This window comes from Emydura macquarii, unplaced genomic scaffold (genome assembly GCF_026122565.2).
Source record: "Emydura macquarii macquarii isolate MOO-44397 ecotype Brisbane River unplaced genomic scaffold, CSIRO-AGI_Emac_v2 contig_1851, whole genome shotgun sequence".
Classification (NCBI taxonomy): Eukaryota; Metazoa; Chordata; order Testudines; family Chelidae; genus Emydura; species Emydura macquarii.
In genome coordinates, this window is record NW_027131988.1 from 90,451 (window position 1) to 108,744 (window position 18,294).

Genomic DNA, 18,294 nt, shown 5'->3' on the forward strand with positions numbered 1-18,294 from the left:
GGGCTTTTCCCCTCTAGGAGGTGCTGGTTCTGATCCGGGCGATATCGGTTCCACTTGTAACCCAGGTCTCTCTGCAGCCCCAGCTTTCACAACCGATCTCGCTTCTCGGAGCAGAGAGGGGGAGGGGACGGACAGTCAAGGTCTTAATTAACCCCCACCCCCCCCCCACACCCCGACATGGCTGGCTCCTCCCAGATCCGACATGCTGTGAGCCTCACAGGGCAGCGCCTCCTGCTGGCTCTGCTGGAAGGTAAGTCTCTGTGTTCCCCAGCTGTCCCACCCCAGAGGTGGCTGCATCTCAGCACTGGGTGAGCTATCCCTGTGTGGCGTTGTATGTAGCTGTTCTCCAGATGCCCCGCACCAGAGGTGGCTGCATTTCAGCACTACATTCTCTGTCTTTCCAGCTTTATGTTACAGCCGTGTCTCTGGGTCCTGGGGATCCTCGCTCCCTGGGACTATCCGGGCTCTGAAGGGTTCCTGTGTGGTCATCCCCTGCTCGTTCACCTACCCCGGTTCCCGCGAGTCCCTAGGCGGGCCGTTCAGCGTGGCTTGGTACCAGTACCGGAGCCGGGGCTACCCCGAGATCTATAACAGCAAGGGTACGGCCAGCGTTCTGGCCGAGTACCAGGCCCGAACGCAGCTGCTGGGGGATCTGGAGATGGGGAACTGCACCCTCAGCATCAGCCCCGTGCAGAGCGAGGACACCATGAGCTACTACGTCTGGATCAACCCCGACTCCGTCAGGCACCGTTTCTACGACGTCACCGTCCGGGTGGAGGTGGCAGGTAACTGGAGATCCTGCACCCTGCCCGAGGCAGCCCCCATGGGCACAGAGAAGCAGCCAAGGGGAGGCTGGCAGCGTCGTGTTCCACCCCAGAGATGGTCGCTTTACGGGATCCCTGTATAAACAGCTGCCTCACCCCAGAGCTGGCTGCAGCTCAACTCCGTGCGAAGGATCCCTGAATAAACAGCCCCCCACACCCCACCCCAGAGGTGGCTGCATTCAAGTGTGATCACTGCTGCAGTCTATAACACCCCTCCCCGTCCATCTCCCCCCAGACACGCCAGACCCGCTGATGCTGAGCGACCCCGGGGTGCTGATCGAGGGCGACCGAACCACCATCATCTGCTCCATCCGCCACACCTGCCCCTCGGCGCCTCCCACCCTGACCTGGAGCCTGCCGGGGGGCAAAGCCGTGACCAGCCACGAGCGGCTGGCGGGGGGCGGCTGGCGGGCGGAGTCGGAGCTGAGCTACACCCCCTCGTACAAGGACCACGGCCGATACCTGCAGTGCACCGCCACCTTCCCCAACCAGCAGCAGGCCCGCAGCGTGCTGCACCTGCAGGTCAAGTGTGAGTGAGGGGCGCTGGGCTGCAGGGGGCGGGGATTATTGGGGGGCTGGGCTGCAGGGGGCGGGGATTATTGGGGGGCTGGGATGCAGGGGGCGGGGATTATTGGGGGCTGGGATGCAGGGGGCTGGGGGGCTGGGCTGCAGGGGGCAGGGATTATTGGGGGGCTGGGATGCAGGGGCGGGGATTATTGGGGGGTTGGGCTGCAGGGGGTGGGAGGGTTATTGGGGGGCTGGGATGCAGGGGGCGGGGCGGGGGGGAGAATGGGGCGCTGGGCTGCAGGGGGTGGGATGGAGGGTCATTGGGGGGCTGGGCTGCAGGAGGTGGGGCGAGGGGGTCATTGGGGGGCTGGGCTGCAGGGGGCAGGGATTGGGGGGTTGGGCTGCAGGGGGTGGGGGGGTTATTGGGGGGCTGGGATGCAGGGGGCGGGGCGGGGGGGCAGAATGGGGCACTGGGCTGCAGGGGGTGGGATGGATTGTCATTGGGGGGCTGGGCTGCAGGAGGTGGGGTGAGGGGGTCACTGGGAGGCTGGGCTGCAGGGGGTGGGATGGAGGGTCATTGGGGGGCTGGGCTGCAGGGGGTGGGGGCTCACGGGGGGGCTGGGCTGCATGGGGCAGATCACCTCCCCTGACGCGCCCCGCTCCCCCCCAGATCGCCCGCGGGACACGGCCGTGGCCGTGGTGGGGCCGGCCCGGCTGAAGGAAGGCGACAGCGTCACCCTGCGATGCACCAGCCAGAGCCACCCGCTGGCCGCCAGCTACCGCTGGTTTCAGGGGCCGCGCCGGGCCCCGCTGCGCGGGCTGGGCCGGGGCCCCGAGGTGACGGTGCCGGCCGTGGGGCGCCACTCGGGGCCCTACCGCTGCGCCGCCGAGAATGAGATCGGCCTGGGGGAGGACTCGCCCGCCGCGCACCTCGACGTGGAGTGTGAGGGGGCGCCGGCCCCGATCCGGCCCCAGGGGGGTGGGAATGGGACACGGGCCTTTATCCTATAGGGGGCGCCGGCCCCGATCCGGCCCCAGGGCGGGGGACGGGCAGTGGGGCACGGGCCCCGATCCGGCCCCGGCGCGCGGGCGCAGACGGGAAGGGGGCACGGGCCCCGATCCGGCCCCCGGCGCGCACGGGCTGGCGCAGAGGCGCAGGGAAGGGGGCACGGGCCCCGATCCGGCCCCCGGCGGGCACGGGCTGGCGCAGGGGGGCGGGGGGATCCGAGCTGGGCGCCCCTGACGCCCCGTGTCCCGTTGCAGACCCGCCGGAGCTGCAGCCGCAGGCGAACTGCACGGTGCGGGGCAGCGGGCCCGAGGGGGCGGCCACGTGTAGCTGCGCGGCCGAGGGGAACCCCCCGCCCCGCCTCGAGTGGCGCCTGCCCGACCGCACCCTGCCCGCGGACTTCGAGGGCCCCGAGCTGCGGGCGGCTTCGTGGGCGCGGGGCCCGGCCGTGGGCGGGGAGCTGCGGGGCCCGGCCGGGGCCTTGGCCAACGTGTCCTGCGCCGCCACCAACGCCCACGGGCTGAGCCAGGCCGCGCTGCCCGTCCTGCCCGCAGGTACCGGGGCCGGGCACGGGGCGCCCTGCTACCGTAACTGCTCGCGTAGACGCCCCCACCGGGGTCTGTGCCCCACGTCTGGGGTAGCTCTGGGGGGCCGGGCACGGGGCGCCCTGCTACCGTAACTGCTCGCGTAGACGCCCCCACCGGGGTCTGCTTCACGTCTGGGGTAGCTCTGGGGGGCTGGGCACGGGGCGCCCTGCTACCGTAATTGCTCGCGTACACACACGTGTGTGGTATTACCATAATTACTCCTCTACACAGGTTGGCCCTAGTTTAAATCTCCCTTTTATTGTAGCCTGAGCGTAGATTTCGGGTTACCGTATAAACTCAGAGCCACATATAAGCCACCACTCTGATTTAGTCCAGGGCCAGGGTGACAACGAGTGCGTCCTTACCGTATTTGCTCATATACACACACCAATCCGAGTACAAGACCCCTGCCTAATTTAGCGGCAGGGAGGGGAAGATGGCACCCTCCCCCCCATGCATGGGCATGCTGTTATTGCAATTACACATGCCCCACCCTGGATGTGCTGCCTGGCACCATTAATCCCACTGCTGACACCAGCCATGTCTGTCTGTCTGTGTCTGTCTGCAGGGGACGATAATTTGCTGCTCATGGTCTCCAGCGGAGTCATCGGCGGCGTTCTGCTCCTCTCCGTGCTGGCGATCGTGGTCTACAAGGTAGCCAGAGCCAGGTGAGGACAACAGGCCGTGGGCTTGGAGGTCTGGTGGCTTAGCCGCATGGGAGCTGGGTGGATTCATTAAGACATGGGGAGATACCTGTGAAAAGCAGGGGAGTAAGAGGGGATTGGACAGAATCTGGCTGGTCTCCTGTAATATAAGGCTCCTCTAAGAAATAATTAACCCGTGGGACTCCCTGCCACTTCATATTAGCAGGGTTAACCCGAGGGACTCCCTGCCACTGGATATTAGCAGGGTTAACTGTGGGACTCCCTGCCATTGCGGATTATCGGGGTTAGCCCACAGGATCCCGTCACTAAATATGAGAAGGGTTAACCCCTGGAACTCCCTGCCACTGGGAATTAGCGGGGGTAACCCCTGTGACTGGCTGCTGCAGGGTGGGCTCATGGGCAGCTCCAGGGCTGCGGGAACCGAGTTAAAGCCCGTTCCCTCCTGCAGGAAAGACGAAGAGGAGGGTCCCTCGATCTACGACAACGAAGGCAATGGGGAGCAGAGGCTGGCCCTCAAGGGGGGGAAGCCCAGCAAGGCGAAGAAAGAGGAGCAGTTCAACCTGTACAGCAAGGCCAAGGCAGGAGGAGAGGTGGGAAACACCAGGGCCACACACTTCCCCCTGCTGTCATCCCGGGCTAAGATGGGAGGGACCTGGCTGTTCCCTGGATGGGAGACCTACAGGATGGGAGGCTGTCCCCCGGCACTCAGGATCGGCCCCGATGCCTCAGGGCGACACTAGGGGTGCAAGGGACGGGCTGTGCAGTCAGGGCTGATGTAATCTGCAGCTAGGGGGCGCCGTGCTGCAGTTACCATCACTGAGGCAGTGGCCAGAGAGTCCCAGTGCTGGTGGTAACCAGACGTCTCTGCCGTGTCAGACCGGGGGTGGGGATCCTGGCGTCCTGGCCAAATTCCCAGATAATTAATGACATTTGCCTCCCTAAAATCCATTCTGTTGCCATAGATACGTTAGGCTTCATTTCCTGCCTCTGGCTGCATCTCGGCGCCGGCTGAGCCATTCCTGCGCAGCGCCGTGCACGGCTGTTCCCCAGCTGCCCCGCCCCAGAGATGGCTGCATCTCAGCGACCTCTCTGGGAGTCAATCCTTCCTCTTTGCATCCCCAGGAGCTGGGCATTGGCGACTACGAGGCCATGGAAAGAGTGGAAGACTATGAGAATTTAGCAGCAGGAGGAGCCGGACATTATGGGAACGCTGGCAATTGGCAGCCACATTTGCTGTCTGAGCAGATCTACTCCAATGTCTAACCCTAGAGCAGGAGTGGAAGGGCCAAAACTGCTTTGAAATATCTCTTCTATTTAAACAAGTGCTTGTATAGCTAGGAGTAATAATATCTAGAGCCATGGGAGTGCGCGGTCGGATGGCTGGTGGGGAAATGGTGGCAGCAGTGGGATTTAGCTAGAGCGAACTGGTGCCAGAAGTGGGATTGCTGAAAAACTGACCAAAGCACCCATATTTGCCCATAGCCATCTGCCCCTGCCAGGGATGGTTTAGTCACCATGTGCACTAGGAAAACAGCCCATGCCCCCACCAGCCCTGGGCCACATGCCAGCTTCCCTGGGCATACCCTGATGTCCTCATCGCCATGTCCCTGCCCAATACCCCGGAGATGCCCAATCAGATTTGGAACCTCTTGATGACATAACATTAGACACCCAGTGGGGTGAGGCACCTAGTATGGGCTGGTCCCTAGGCCAGATGCCATTAACCCTGTAGGGGCTGGAGCAGAGTGAAATGCATGTAAGGTTCTGGAAGGTTAAGAAAGGATTTTCCCCCAGGCTCCTAAGGGTTGGAACGCTGCAGATTGTGAAGGAACTGATCACATCTACCACTGGGTGCAAATTTGCTGCTGGGTTTAATAGTGTTAACCCCTGGGACTCCCTGCCGCTGGATATTAGTGGGGTTAACCCCCGCGAATCACTGCTCTAGAGTTTTCACTGTTCTTTTCTAACACTGAGATCCATCCCTGCTGTTCTGCCCCACACCAGTGGTGGATTTTATTGTAAGATTTTCAAAATATACGTATCTATTTTTCTACTTTCAATGCGTACACAGTGGTTTGATTAAATTATAATACTGGGGTTAACCTGTGGTACGTCTTGCCACTGGGTATTAGTGGGTTAGCCCATGGGACGACCTGTCCCTGTGTGTTAGCAGGGTTAACCCCTGGAACTCCCTGCCACTGGGTATTAACAGAGTTAACCTGTGGAGCTCCCTGCCTTGGGTATTAATAGGGCTAACCTGCATTCCTTCCTGCCCCTGGCTGTTAGCAGGGTTAACCCATGGCACTTCCTGCTACTGGGTATTAGTGGGCTTAGCCCATGGTCCTGCCTGCCACTGGGGATAAGTGGATTTATCTCATGGGGACAGTTTAGTGTTAATCCAGGGAACTCACTGCTGCATGATAGTTATTATAGTTAAATTACATGCAAATCTCAGTGACTCAGATGATCATTCCCGAGTGGTTGGGGAATGGGACATGGGGCCTTTCCCTTCTCGGTGGCACTGGCTCTGATCCGGCCCCAGGGGGAGGGTCTGGCTGGCTCGGGGGGTCAGGGAATGGGACACAGGGACCTTCCCCTCTGGGGGAGCATGGGCTGGGGAATTGGACCTTCCAAAGGGGCAGACCCATTGGGTGAAGATGTGAGGGGTACAATGGGATCTTCCCCCTCTACCCTGGATCCTCCCATGGGGTCGCCCCAGAACAAGAGGCGCCGTCTGGGCCTGGGAGGGGCCAGAGTTAATCCTTCGAAGAAGGGGCTGCTGCAGAGGGGGGAGGGGAATGTCGCTGGTCCTGGGGGGGAGGCTAATATAATGCCTCCCATCTCCGCTCTGGGCCGATCCCCTCTTAAATCCAGGATCAGTGGGGTGGTCCCCTCCCCCCGGGGATGAGCCACTGTGCCCCCGGCTGGGCCAGCAGCTGAAGGAGAAGCTGAGCCGCTGGGCCCTGATGGTTACTGGGCTGGTCCTTCCATGGGGCGTCACACTCAGCCATCCCCCCTCCCGCCCCCAGCCGCCCCACACGCCCCTCCGTCCATCCGTCCATCCATCCCCCCACCTCCTGTCCTGGGGGCTCCCGGCGGGGGCTGGGCTGGGGTCTCTTCAGGCCCTGGGGGGGGGCAGGTTCCATGGCAGTTGGTGACGCAGAGTCGCTGGTGCCTGAGTAAGGGTCACCCCCTCTTCCCCCAGCACCCCCCAACACCCCCACATCCCTCCATCCACCCCTCCGTCTGTCCATCCTTCCATCTCTCCATCCATGCTCCGTCCATACGCCCCTCCATCCCCCCACCCTTCCCTCCATCCCCAAACACACCCACCCCACCCCTCCGTCCGCCCACCCACTCACATCCCTTCCTCCCTCCACCCCACCCCCCCAAGTCTCTCTATCTCTGGGGCTGACCCAGCTGCTCTGGGCCAGGATTTCCTCTGACTCTCATCCCCCCGACCCAGGTGCTCCCCGGATCCCAGCGCTGCTCCCAAGCCCCGAGCTCCCCCCGCGATGGCGTCTCTCCGGCTCCCTGGCGCCGGCCTGGCCCTGCTCAGTCTCCTGCTGCTCCTGGGGGCCCTGGGCTCCGACCACTGGCTGGTGGCCAGCAGCCGCCTCGTTTCGTCCCACTCGGGCCTGTGGAAGGTCTGTGTGAATTTGGGGTGCTGGACGTTTGCTTCGGTACCAGGTAGGGGCAGCCCGGCTCCACCAGGAAACCCCACTGCCGCGCCGGCTCCCTCGACTGAGGGCCAGGACGCCTGGGTTCTCTCTGCTGCAGGAGGGGAGTGGGGTCTAGTGGTTAGAGTGGGGGTGGGGGGTGGTGGCTGGGAGCCAGGACTCCTGGGTTAGTTTGCCGCAGGGTTTTGCTCCATTTAGCCCCTGGCCTCTGTTGCCCCCCCCCCCCCAGGTTACATTGTGTCTACCCGAGTTTTCATGGTCCTGGCCCTGGTCGCCGGGTTTCTCTCCTTCTTCGCTGTCAGCGCCTCCTTCTTCTGCGCCCACCTCGGCTCCGTGTCCCTGACCCTGGTCTCCGCCGCGGGCAGCTTCAGCGCAGGTATCGCACCCACGGGGCCTCCTCCCCGCCCCCGGCTGCTCTCGGCCTCCTGGGGGGCCCCCATCCAGTGACCCTGCTCTGGGCTCTGGCAGGGGCCCCGGGACTGCGCGTAGGACGCGCTAAGGGGTGTCTGTGCTGTTCTCTTTGGCCCCAGGTCTCTGCGCCATGATCGCGATGGCCGTGTACACAGGGGAGTTTGCCGAGGCCTTGAATGCCACTCAGGGCCAAGTCTCTTTCGGCTGGTCCTTCGGCCTCGGCTGGGCCGCCTTCCCCCTCTTCCTCATCACCGGTGAGTGCAACATCGAGGAATATCAAAATGCAGCCACCTCTGGGGTGGGGCACGGGGGCTGTTTATACAGGGACCCTTGCTCAGTGCTGAGCTGCAGCCACCTCTGGGGTGGGGTGCTGTGTACCAGCGGGTGAAGCTCCCATTGGTCCCATTGCTCCCCTTAGTCAGTTTCTCTCCTCTCCCCCCCAGGTGTGGTGTTGCTTCGCCCCCTAAGATCCTCCTAGAGCCGAGTGAGGGCCCGTGCTGCCCCCAGGGATGGAGCCGCAGGGGCCAGATGGCGCCTGCAGCATCGTGGGACCGATTCCCCCAATGGCCCCGAGCAGGGGGCAGTGTGTGTGTGTGTGTATGACTGCTGCCCCCTGCTGGAGGGGATGGGCCCTGCTCCGTGTCTGTGTGTGTTACCCCTGGGCTCCCACAGAGCCGTGACCCCCTCACAAAGCCCCCCATTTCTGTTCCCTCTGTCTGCTACAAACCCCACTTGTTCCATGTTGATTAAAGGGCCCCGTTCTCTGACTTTCCTGGCTGGTGATTTATTCCTCCTCGGAGACGGCTGTGTAATTGCATCGAAGAGGGCCAGGACTCCTGGGTTCTCTCCCCGAGCCTGGGAGTGGAGCGGGGTCTAGTGGTTAGAGCAGGGCTGGGGTGGGGGGCTGGGAGCCAGGACTCCTTCGATCTATCCACCTTGGCTCTGTGCTCAGCAGGGGACGGGGCTGGTTGGAGGTGGGATGGGAGACCTCCCCCGGGGAGCAGGGAAGGGGGGGACCAGGGGCCTGCGCCAGAGGGCGACGCTGGGGATGGTGGGTGGGGGATGGGAGCCCACCTGCGGGGCGGGTTCAAGAGGCACCTTGGGGGGTGACTCTGGAGCTGAAGCCTGGGTGGGACGGGGGGGATCTGGTGCAGAGAACAGGGGAGAGGATCTCCCCAGCCCTGCCCCCCCTCAGCCCAGGGGTAGGTGGGGGTGGGATTGGGGGGCTGGGATTGAGAGGGTGAAATTAACCAGGGTCCACAGCGCGGCTCTGACTGTCCGGGGAATGCGGCCGTCTGTCTGTCCCCATCCCCAGACCCCCCCCCCGACTCCAAACACCCCAGGCCTCGCTCCATCCGCAGACAAAGCACCCCTTCACCCCACCCCCACCCCTCCAACCCAAGCACGGTGGGGCTGGGCTGGGTCTCTCCAGGCTCCGCGCTGGGTCCGGGGGCGGGTGGGGGGGGCAGGTTCCATGGCAGTTGGCGACGCAGAGACGCTGGTGCCTGAGTAAGGGCCACCCCCCCCCAACACCCCCACATCCCTCCATCCACCCCTCCGTCTGTCCATCCGTCCATCTCTCCGTCCATGCCCCGTCCATGCACTCCTCCATCCCCCCCAGCCCCGTCCATCTGTCCCCACGTCCCCCCCCATTCTCCTGCGCCAGCGCCAGGCGTTACCACACTGGCGGAGGGAGGTTCAGGGGAGCAGGCGGGGGTGCCAGGCGGCTCGGGGGGGGAGGGGTAGTGCCACCTGCACCCCCGACTCCTGGGGACCCAAAAATTGTCACTCAAAGGGGGGCTCAGCTCAGAGTTTGAAAATCGCTGCCAGCGACCCCACCCCCATTCCCTGATCCATCCACCCCACCCCCATCCCTCCATCTACCCCATCCCCCGATCCATCCACACCACCCCCATCTATCCACCCCCCACCCCATCATCCATCCCCATCCCCCACATCCCTCCATCTACCCCATCCCCATCCCCCGATCCATCCACCCCACCCTCATCCCCCAATCCATCCACCCCACCCCCATCCCTCCACCCCTCCCCATCCCCCAATCCATCCACCCCACCCCCATCCCTCCATCCACCCCATCCCCTGATCCATCCACCCCTCCCCATCCCCCTATCCATCAACCCTCCACCCCATCATCCCTCCCCCCATAAACACCCCACCTATCCATTCCCCCAGGTACCCCATCTTCCCTCCATCCCTCCCTCCTCCCCCATCTTCAGTCCAGCTCGCCATCCACCCTCCCACCCGCCAACCCCCCCCCCACTCTTCCAACCCTCCCGTTCCCTCCAGCCGGCCCCACGTCCACCCATTCATCCGTCCCCACACCACCCTCCCTCTCCGTACACACATGGCCTCATCTCCCTTACACAGCGCTGCCCCCATCCTCCCCTCCATCCCCACACACCCATCCCTCCAGCCACATGCACAGCACTCCGTCCATCCGTCCCTCCGTCCGTCCCTCCCCATACGCACCTGCCAACCCCCAAACCCACCCATCCATCCACCCATCCCCATACCCGCCTGCCCACCCACCCATCCGCCCCTCCATCCCCCACACAGCCCGCCGATTACCCAGCCCTCCAGCAACATACACACCACTGTGTCTGTCCATCCCTCCATCCATCCACCCATCCCCGCCTGCCTACCCACCCACCCATCTGTCCACCCATCCCTCCATCCACTCATCCCCATACCCGCCTGCTCACCCACCCACCCCTCCACACGCCCATCCCTCCAGCAACTCACACACCCGTCTATTTATCCATCCATCCACCCTCCCACTCAGACTGCCGAGGGCTGGGCTCAGCCCAGCTGTTCTATCCGGGGATTTCCATCTAACCCCCTCCCTCCCTGCCCCCCTGCAGGTGCTCCCTAGATCCTGGCCCGGCCCCGGGCCCCCAAAACCCACCTGAGATGGAGCCTCTCCGAATCGCCAGCCCCACCTTGGCCCTGCTCAGTCTCCTGCTGCTGCTGGCCGCTCTGGGCTCCGACCGCTGGCAGCTGATACGGAAAAACCAAGTCTTGCTCCATTCGGGTCTGTGGAAGATCTGTGTGAATTTGAAGTGTCTGATCCCTTTGAAAGTACCAGGTAAGGGCAGCCCGGAGCCACCAGCCAGTTCCACCGGGCACAGCCAGGACTCCTGGGTTCTGTCCCCGGCTCTGGGAGGGGAGTGGGGTCTATGGGTTAGAGCCGGGGGGGAGGGCTGGGAGCCAGGACTCCTGGGTTCTGCATCAGTTTGTTGCCGGGTTATTCTCCATTTCATCCCTGGTCTCTTCTGTCTCCTTAGATCGCATGAAGGCGAGCCGGGGCTGCCTGATCCTGGCCGCGCTGGCCGGGTTTCTCTCCTTCCTTGCGCTCGTCGCCTCGTTCTTTCGCTCCCACCTCGGCTCCGTGTCCCTGACCCTGGTCTCCGCCGTGGGCAGCTTCAGCGCCGGTACCGCCCCCTTGAGGCTTCCTTCCCCCGGCTACCCCCAGCCCCCGGGGCTCATGGATACTGTGGTTCCCCCCAGCCAGCCGTGAGGCCCCCCAGGGAGCTGGCTGTCCCGTTTTGGGGTTCTACCCAGCCCAATGAAGGGGGTGGCACCACCTGCCCTATAACCCCAGGTGCCCGGCAACCCCAGCCAGTGGGCAAACCTGTGTCCCCTGAGCATCCGTGGGCCGTGCCGCCCAGGGTCAGCGTTCTGCCCCCAGCAGCCTGCCCACAGCCCCACTCTCCTCTCCCCAGCCATGGGTCCCCCCAGTAGGGTCATCCCAGCACAGCCCGACCCCCCCCCCCCCCCCCCCCCCCCCCCCCCGCCGCCTGGCCAGCACGTTCCCAGAAGCGCTGAGATCCATTGCGCCTGGGAGGAGAGAAAAGCCCGGTGGCGCGTTGCCTGAGCGGGCGTCGGGGGGCTCTTCGCATCGCACACAGCGCCAGAGGCCGCCCGTGGGGCATTAATCCCCAGGCGCGAGATTTGACGCGCGTTCCGGGGCCCAGGACAAAAACCAAAGGGCGACAGGCAAATCCGTGTCAAATTCGCCTCCTGGTGGCGACAGACGTGGGGCACGGGATGGGAGATTTCTTAGCCAGCCCCCTCTCCTCGGCCACGGCTGACTTTCCCTCCGTCCCAACCTGCCGCAGACGACCAAGGGGCCGGTTTCCTTCGTCACCCTAGATCTTTGCCTCACCAGGTTTCTCCGGGGACGTCAGCCCTCTTGGCTGGTTCCTTGTGTCATGCCGAGCTGCTGTCATCTCGCTCCATTCTTCCCCCCCTCACTGCCGCCACCCCCTGCTGGCCTTTCCCACTGGCGGGCGCCCGCTGATGTGCATGGGAACGGGGCTGCCGTTGCTTTTGGTGGCAGCTTGTTTAATTGCGTTGGGGGCCGGGAGGTCGTTCCCTTCCCGCCTGTCTGGGAGACCGCCCGTTTCTCCCTCTTTGTTTGGTCACAGACTTAAAGCACAGAATTGCTCCGGCCGGGTTCATCCCGACGCGCTCGAGGGCCAGCGTCGCCTTCGCAGACCCATGCCATACGCGGACGGCCACGGCGGTGCCACGCTCGGTGGCTGGCTTCATCCGCCCGTTACGGCAACGCCCCGTCGTGGTCTCTGCACCGTCCCCCTTCACGGGCTGGCTGGGAAGGCGCACGGCTGGACAGGTCCATTCTGCGAGCATGTATCTGGTCCCCGGCCATCACTCTTTGCACCCCCCTGCCGGCCGTACACCCTGCCTGAACAATAAGGCGCAGTGTGAGCGTAGCTTTCCAACGATAGTTCACATGGGGGCAGAGTGTGACACCCGCGTCTTCAGTGTAATGAGCGTGTCAGGCCTGATGTGAGACGGTGACAGGGTAGGAACAGCCAAAGGGTGGCTGTGTCCCCCCCCGCTCTGGGGTCTGGCAGCTCCCCCTGGGACCGTGCGTGGGGGTGCCCATGCTGTGCCCTTCGATCCTAGGGCTCTGTGCCACCATCGCGATGGCCGTGTACACAACAGAGAGCGCTAAGACCTTGACTGTCGCCCCAACTCAAGTCAGCTACGGATGGTCCTTCGGTGTCGGCTGGGCCGCCTGCCCGCTCTTCCTCCTAACCAGTGAGTGTGGCAGAGCGGCCGTGGGAGGCGGTCTTGAAATGCAGCTGCCTCTGGGGTGGGGCGCAAGGACTGTTTATACAGGGATCCCCACCCAGTGCTGAGATGCAGCCGCCTCTGGAGTGGGGCGCGGGGGCTGTTTATAGAGAGACCCCTCACCCAGCACTGAGATGCAGCCACTCTGGGGTGGGGCACGGGGGCTATTCATACAGGGACCCCTCACCTCATGCTGAGATGCAGCCAGCTCTGGGGTGGGGCAGTGGCCAGCGTAGCAGCCACACAGCATGGGGCTGGTTTACCCAGTGCTGAGACGTCCCTGTGGGTCCCATCCCATCGCTGAGGCTGTTTCTTTCCTCTCTCCGCAGGTGCAGTGACCCTTTTGTCCCAACAATTCTCCTCGAGCTGAGTGTGGGGCCCGTGGGGCCCCTGGGGATGGAGCTGGGGGGCTGGACGGAGCCTGCAGCATCTCCGGGCCAATTCCCCCAACAGCCCCGAGCCGGGGAGGTGCGGGAACAGAGAGTGTGTGTGTCTGTCTGTCTGTCCCTGCCGCCCCCTGCTGGAGGGGATGGGCCCTGCTCTGTGTGTGTGTGTGTGTGTTACCCCTGGGCTCCCACAGATCCATGATCCCCCCCCCACAAAACCTCCCCCCATTTCTGTTCCCTTGCTTTCCCCGGGGTTGTTCCCAAACCCCACTTGTTCCATGGAGATTAAAAGGCCCGTTCTCGGATCCTCCTGGCTGGTGATTTCTTCCCCCCTTGGAGACAGCTGTGTAATTGCAAGGCAGGGAGCCAGGACTCCTGGGTTCTCTCCCCGGCTCTGGGAGGGGAGTGGGGTCTAGTGGTTAGAGTGGGGGAGGGGCTGGGAGCCAGGACTCCTGGGTTCTGTCTCTGGCTGGGCTCTCTTGCTGGGACTGAGTGACTGGTGATGGCTGGGCGGCCCCACGGGGCGCAGAGAAAGGGGACCTGGGGAGGAAGTGACTCAGAGCAGGGGGTGCAGGGGCCATGGTAAATTTCCCCCTTCCTCTGGGGCTGGGCCGTGGGGGGTCAGCGCTGGAGCAGGGCCAAGCAGGAGATAACCAGGTGAGGGGGGGTGCTTGGGATTGGGGGGGGGGGGGTCATTTAAACAGAGTACCCTGGTAATCCTGGTGTGCCCGGGGCACCTGAGTGTCTGTTTGGCCCCACAACCCCTCCATTCCCCCACAGCCCCTCCATCCGTCCATCCAGCCCCTCACAGCCCCTGTCCGTCCATCCAGCCCCTCACAGCCCCTCCGTCCGTCCATCCAGCCCCTCACAGCCCCTCCGTCCATCCATCCAGCCCCTCACAGCCCCTGTCCGTTCATCCAGCCCCTCACAGCCCCTCTGTCCGTCCATCCAGCCCCTCACAGCCCCTGTCTGTCCATCCAGCCCCTCACAGCCCCTCCGTCCGTCCATCCAGCCCCTCACAGCCCCTGTCTGTCCATCCAGCCCTTCACAGCCCCTCCGTCCGTCCATCCAGCCCCTCACAGCCCCTGTCCGTCCATCCAGCCCCTCACAGCCCCTCCGTCCGTCCATCCAGCCCCTCACAGCTCCTGTCCGTCCATCCAGCCCCTCACAGCCCCTCCGTCCGTCCATCCAGCCCCTCACATCCATCCAGCCCCTCACAGCCCCTGTCTGTCCATCCAGCCCCTCACAGCCCCTCCTCCGTCCATCCAGCCCCTCACAGCCCCTGTCCATCCATCCAGCCCCTCACAGCCCCTGTCCGTCCATCCGTCCCCGCACAGCCCCTGTCCGTCCATCGATCCAGCCTTTCATCCCCACCCCCCAGTTGTCCCAGGAGCTGGGGTCTCTCCAGGCCCCGCTGGGTCCGGGCGGGGGGAGAAGGTTCCATGGCAGTTGACGACGCAGAGACGCTGGTGCCTGAGTAAGGGCCACCCCCCCATCCCCCCCATCCCTCCATCCACCCCTCCGTCTGTCCATCCCCCACCCCCCTGTCCATCCCTTCCTTCCCACACAGCCTCTCTCCATCCCTGAACGCTCCCTACTCTCGGCCACCCCTCCACCCCTCCTCAAATCCTGTCGCCCCCTCCCCGCCCAGTCACGCCCCCTTCCAGCTCTGTCTGTCCAGCCAGCTGTGGCCCTCACCCAGCCTCTGGGCTGGGATTTCCTCTGACTCTCACCCCACCCCCCGACCCAGGTGCTCCCCGGACCCCAGCGCTGCCCCCCGCCCCCCGGCCCCCCCCCCGCGATGGCGTCTCTCCGGATCCCCAGCGCCGGCCTGGCCCTGCTCAGTCTCCTGCTGCTGCTGGTGGCTCTGGCCTCCGACCACTGGCTGGAGGCGAGACGAGACGACGTCTTCATCCGCTCGGGGCTGTGGAGGATCTGTGTGAATTCCCTGTGTGTCGTGCCATCGAAACTGCCAGGTGAGGGCAGCCAGCGCTGCCACCAGCCCACGCCAGCCAGGACGCCTGGGTTCTAGCCCCGGCTCCGGGAGGGAGGGCAGGGCCTGCTGGGGGTTCTGGCCCCAGTGGTTAGATGGTTAGATGGGGGGCTGGGGGCTGGTTCTATGCATGGCTCTGGAGGGGAGCAGGATCTAGTGGTTCAAGTCGGGTGGGTTGGAGGACTCCTGGGTTCTATCCGTGGCTCTGGAGGGGAGCAGGATCTAGTGGTTCGAGTCGGGTGGGTTGGAGCCAGGACTCCTGGGTTCTATCTTGGCTCCAGGAGAGGAGGGGGGTTTAGTGGTTGGGGGGGAGGTACTTCAAGCCAGGACTCCTGGGTTCTAGTTCCGTTCGCTGCAGGGTTATGCTCCATTTACACCCCGGTCTCTGTGGCCCGCTTAGATTACATCGAGGCCACCAGGATGTTCCTCATGCTGGGCCTGCTGGCGGGGCTGCTTTCTGGCTTCTCCCTCCTCGCCTCGCTCAGCGGCTCCAGCTCCGACTCCGGGTCTCTCCTCATGGTCTCTGCCGTGGGCAGCTTCAGTGCAGGTACCTCCCCCACGGGGCCTCCCCCGGCTTCTCCCAGCCCCCAGGTGCTACGGCTTGACCCCCCCGCTCCTATCCCTGCTACGCGGCTTGGCAGCTCCCCCTGGTGATGGGATGGAGCAGGGGCCCTGGGACAACGCCTGGGGCACACTGAGGGGCGTCCGTGCTCTTCTTTTTGGCCCTAGGTTTCTGCATCATGGTCGCAATGGCTGTTTTCACCAGCGAGTTTGCTGAAGTCATAAAGGCCACCCGGATAACCTTTGGCTGGTCCTTGGCCATCGGCTGGGCCTCCATCCCCTTCTTCCTGCTGACAGGTGAGTCTGCCGGAGGGGATATTCAAACTGCAGCCCACTCTGGGGGGAGGCTGTTTATACAGGGTGCTGGCTCGCCCGGAGCTGAGATGCAGCCACCTCTGGAGTGGGGCAGCTGGAGAACAGCTGCATACAACGCCGCACGGGGACGGCTCGCCCATTTTTCTCCTCTCTCCCTCAGGTGGGGTAACGCTGTTGGCTCAGGACTCCTCCTCGATCTGAGCACAGGGCCTGAGCTACCCCCAGGGATGGTGCTGGGAGCCGCCGAGGCCAGGTGGAGTCTGCAGCATTGTGCGGCTGATTCTCCCAACAGCCCCAAGTCCCTACTGGAGGGGATGAGCCCTGCTCTGTGTGTGTGTAAAACCCTGGTGTCTCGACCCCGGCAGCACCCCCCGCACCTCTAGCTGTCCCCTTCTGTTGTGAGGCCCCCCATATCCCAGCCCCATCCTTTGGGGGCCGCTGATGTGCTTTTTACAAACATTAAAGAGTCTATCCCCAAAGCATCACTTCGGATGATTTAGTCCAGCCTTTCTCGTGTTTGAAAGGGAGTCCGGACTCCTGGGTTCTATCCCTAGATCTGGGAGGGGAGTGGTGTCTAGTGGTTAGAGCAGGGGAGGCTGGGAGCCAGAACTCTGGCCTCTCTCCCATAGCTGATTCTCTTGCCGGGCTGGTTAGGACTTGGAGATGCCCAGATCTGTTCTTGGCTCCGCCTCTGACTTCCTTGGGTGATCGTGCTGCTCCGTGCCTCAGTTTCCCCTTCTGTTCGTTGGGGATAACAGCCCTCTCTGGATCGCTCCCTTAGAAGACCGCGGCATGCTCAGAGAGCTAGAGGGTGATTCTTCTCGCTGCCTTCTCGTGGCTTCGTTCCTCTTCCTAGCCACCCACCCTGCGCCAGCCGGAGGAGTCAGGTCTGGGCCGAGTGCCCTGTGAACAGAGAGATCTGTGCGTCAGTAGGCTCTGGAGGAGTCCTCCCCTGCCTCCATTGGCGAGCCGGGAAAACAGCGCAGGGGCACGCGGTATTTGCATAGACATGCCTGATTTTCCAGAGTGCCCAATTTGGGCTGTTTCGGGCTAAAACCCACCTAAAGTCTTAGAATCCGAGGGCTGGAGGGGACCTCGAGAGGGCGTCTAGTCCAGTCCCCTGCACTCACGGCAGGACTAAGGAATATCTAGCCCATCCCTGGCAGGGCTTGGTCTAACCTGCTCTTAAAAATCTCCACTGACGGAGCAGGAGCACAGTTCACAGGCGTCCAACGGACAAGCGGGGCCACTGGGGAAGAGACCCTGCGTGGGGATAAACTCGGGATGTGACTAGGCTAGAGACAGCCGCGGTGGCGGTCCTTCCTACAGCTCTGGACGCATTCTTCCGTCGCCGTAGGCAGCCCAGCTCTCTGAGAGGTGCGAGCCAGGTCGACTGAAAAATCCTGCGTCTACACTGGGGCTTAGGTGAGCTGAGCCGCGTCTACCCCGGCAGCCACGCGTCTCACCGCCCTGGGTGACGGAGTGAAACTGGCCTGGACTTCAGACAGGCCAATTGCTTTGTGCCGAACCGCCACGAACTGCTGAGTGATTTCCGGGGGTCTTGCTAACGAGGATGCGTTGGGTGTTGCAGGTCTGGCCTTGGCCTGCAGGGGGAGCCACGCTGAGATAGCTTAAACAGGGCAAAACTGCAAAGTGTGGAGCAGGCAAACCCCCCAATACCAGTGGGTTTTCTTCCATAAGATAGACCAAGCCAGCAACAAACAGCTTCTGATCACCTCTCTGCTTATTCAGAAGATAAAAATACAGTGCCCTGAAAGTCATCCAGCTGTACGGCTGGCACCCAGACGGCCAAGGCAAATACGATGGAGATCACTGACAATCTTTAGCCAGCGTATGTAAGAAAAGTTCCACCAGTCCCAAAGGAACGGCAGCATTACCAGCCAGGTCGATGAATATTTCAGATTTTACCCGAATACACGCGTAAAGCTAAACTAATATTTATTTAAAAAAAAAAGCGAAGAGCGAATGTAAGTTCATATGCATACCGATGGGAAGAAAAGTTCACAAATCAGCTTCGAAGTAGAGACGATAAATGAGCTGCAACGTTCGTCATTTCAGCCAGCATGACGCACGGCCAGCGATCTGCAAACTCTCTCTTTAATTCAGTGCGATAAACAGTCCCGAGTCTGTGTTCTTCAGCACCAGGATCTCTTGTGGGGGCCAGAGGGGTGGGTGTCCCCGCTCTGCGTGAGCCGGTACATCCCCAAGCCCCCGGACGCA

General features: G+C 63.2%; 4 protein-coding genes across 4 annotated transcripts; all 4 read left to right on the plus strand.

Moving 5' to 3' along the window:
- Positions 1-177: 177 nt before the first annotated feature.
- LOC137159321 (B-cell receptor CD22-like) lies at positions 178-5,669 on the plus strand. The gene is made up of 8 exons (XM_067557479.1): positions 178-250; positions 405-785; positions 1,060-1,353; positions 2,002-2,340; positions 2,595-2,891; positions 3,493-3,592; positions 4,038-4,179; positions 4,712-5,669. The coding sequence occupies exons 1-8, from the start codon at positions 178-180 to the stop codon at positions 4,850-4,852; spliced, it is 1,767 nt and encodes a 588-aa protein (XP_067413580.1). The 3' UTR covers positions 4,853-5,669.
- A 1,435-nt stretch (positions 5,670-7,104) lies between these two features.
- On the plus strand, positions 7,105-8,209 carry LOC137159315 (protein NKG7-like). The gene is made up of 4 exons (XM_067557472.1): positions 7,105-7,279; positions 7,499-7,645; positions 7,800-7,934; positions 8,124-8,209. Exons 1-4 carry the CDS (start codon positions 7,105-7,107, stop codon positions 8,156-8,158), a joined length of 492 nt encoding a protein of 163 aa, XP_067413573.1. The 3' UTR covers positions 8,159-8,209.
- Positions 8,210-10,611: 2,402 nt separating this feature from the next.
- On the plus strand, positions 10,612-13,168 carry LOC137159322 (protein NKG7-like). Its single transcript, XM_067557480.1, has 4 exons — positions 10,612-10,786; positions 10,986-11,132; positions 12,631-12,765; positions 13,128-13,168. The coding sequence occupies exons 1-4, from the start codon at positions 10,612-10,614 to the stop codon at positions 13,166-13,168; spliced, it is 498 nt and encodes a 165-aa protein (XP_067413581.1).
- A 1,817-nt stretch (positions 13,169-14,985) lies between these two features.
- On the plus strand, positions 14,986-16,254 carry LOC137159323 (protein NKG7-like). The gene is made up of 4 exons (XM_067557481.1): positions 14,986-15,160; positions 15,578-15,724; positions 15,907-16,035; positions 16,214-16,254. The coding sequence occupies exons 1-4, from the start codon at positions 14,986-14,988 to the stop codon at positions 16,252-16,254; spliced, it is 492 nt and encodes a 163-aa protein (XP_067413582.1).
- Positions 16,255-18,294: the final 2,040 nt, after the last annotated feature.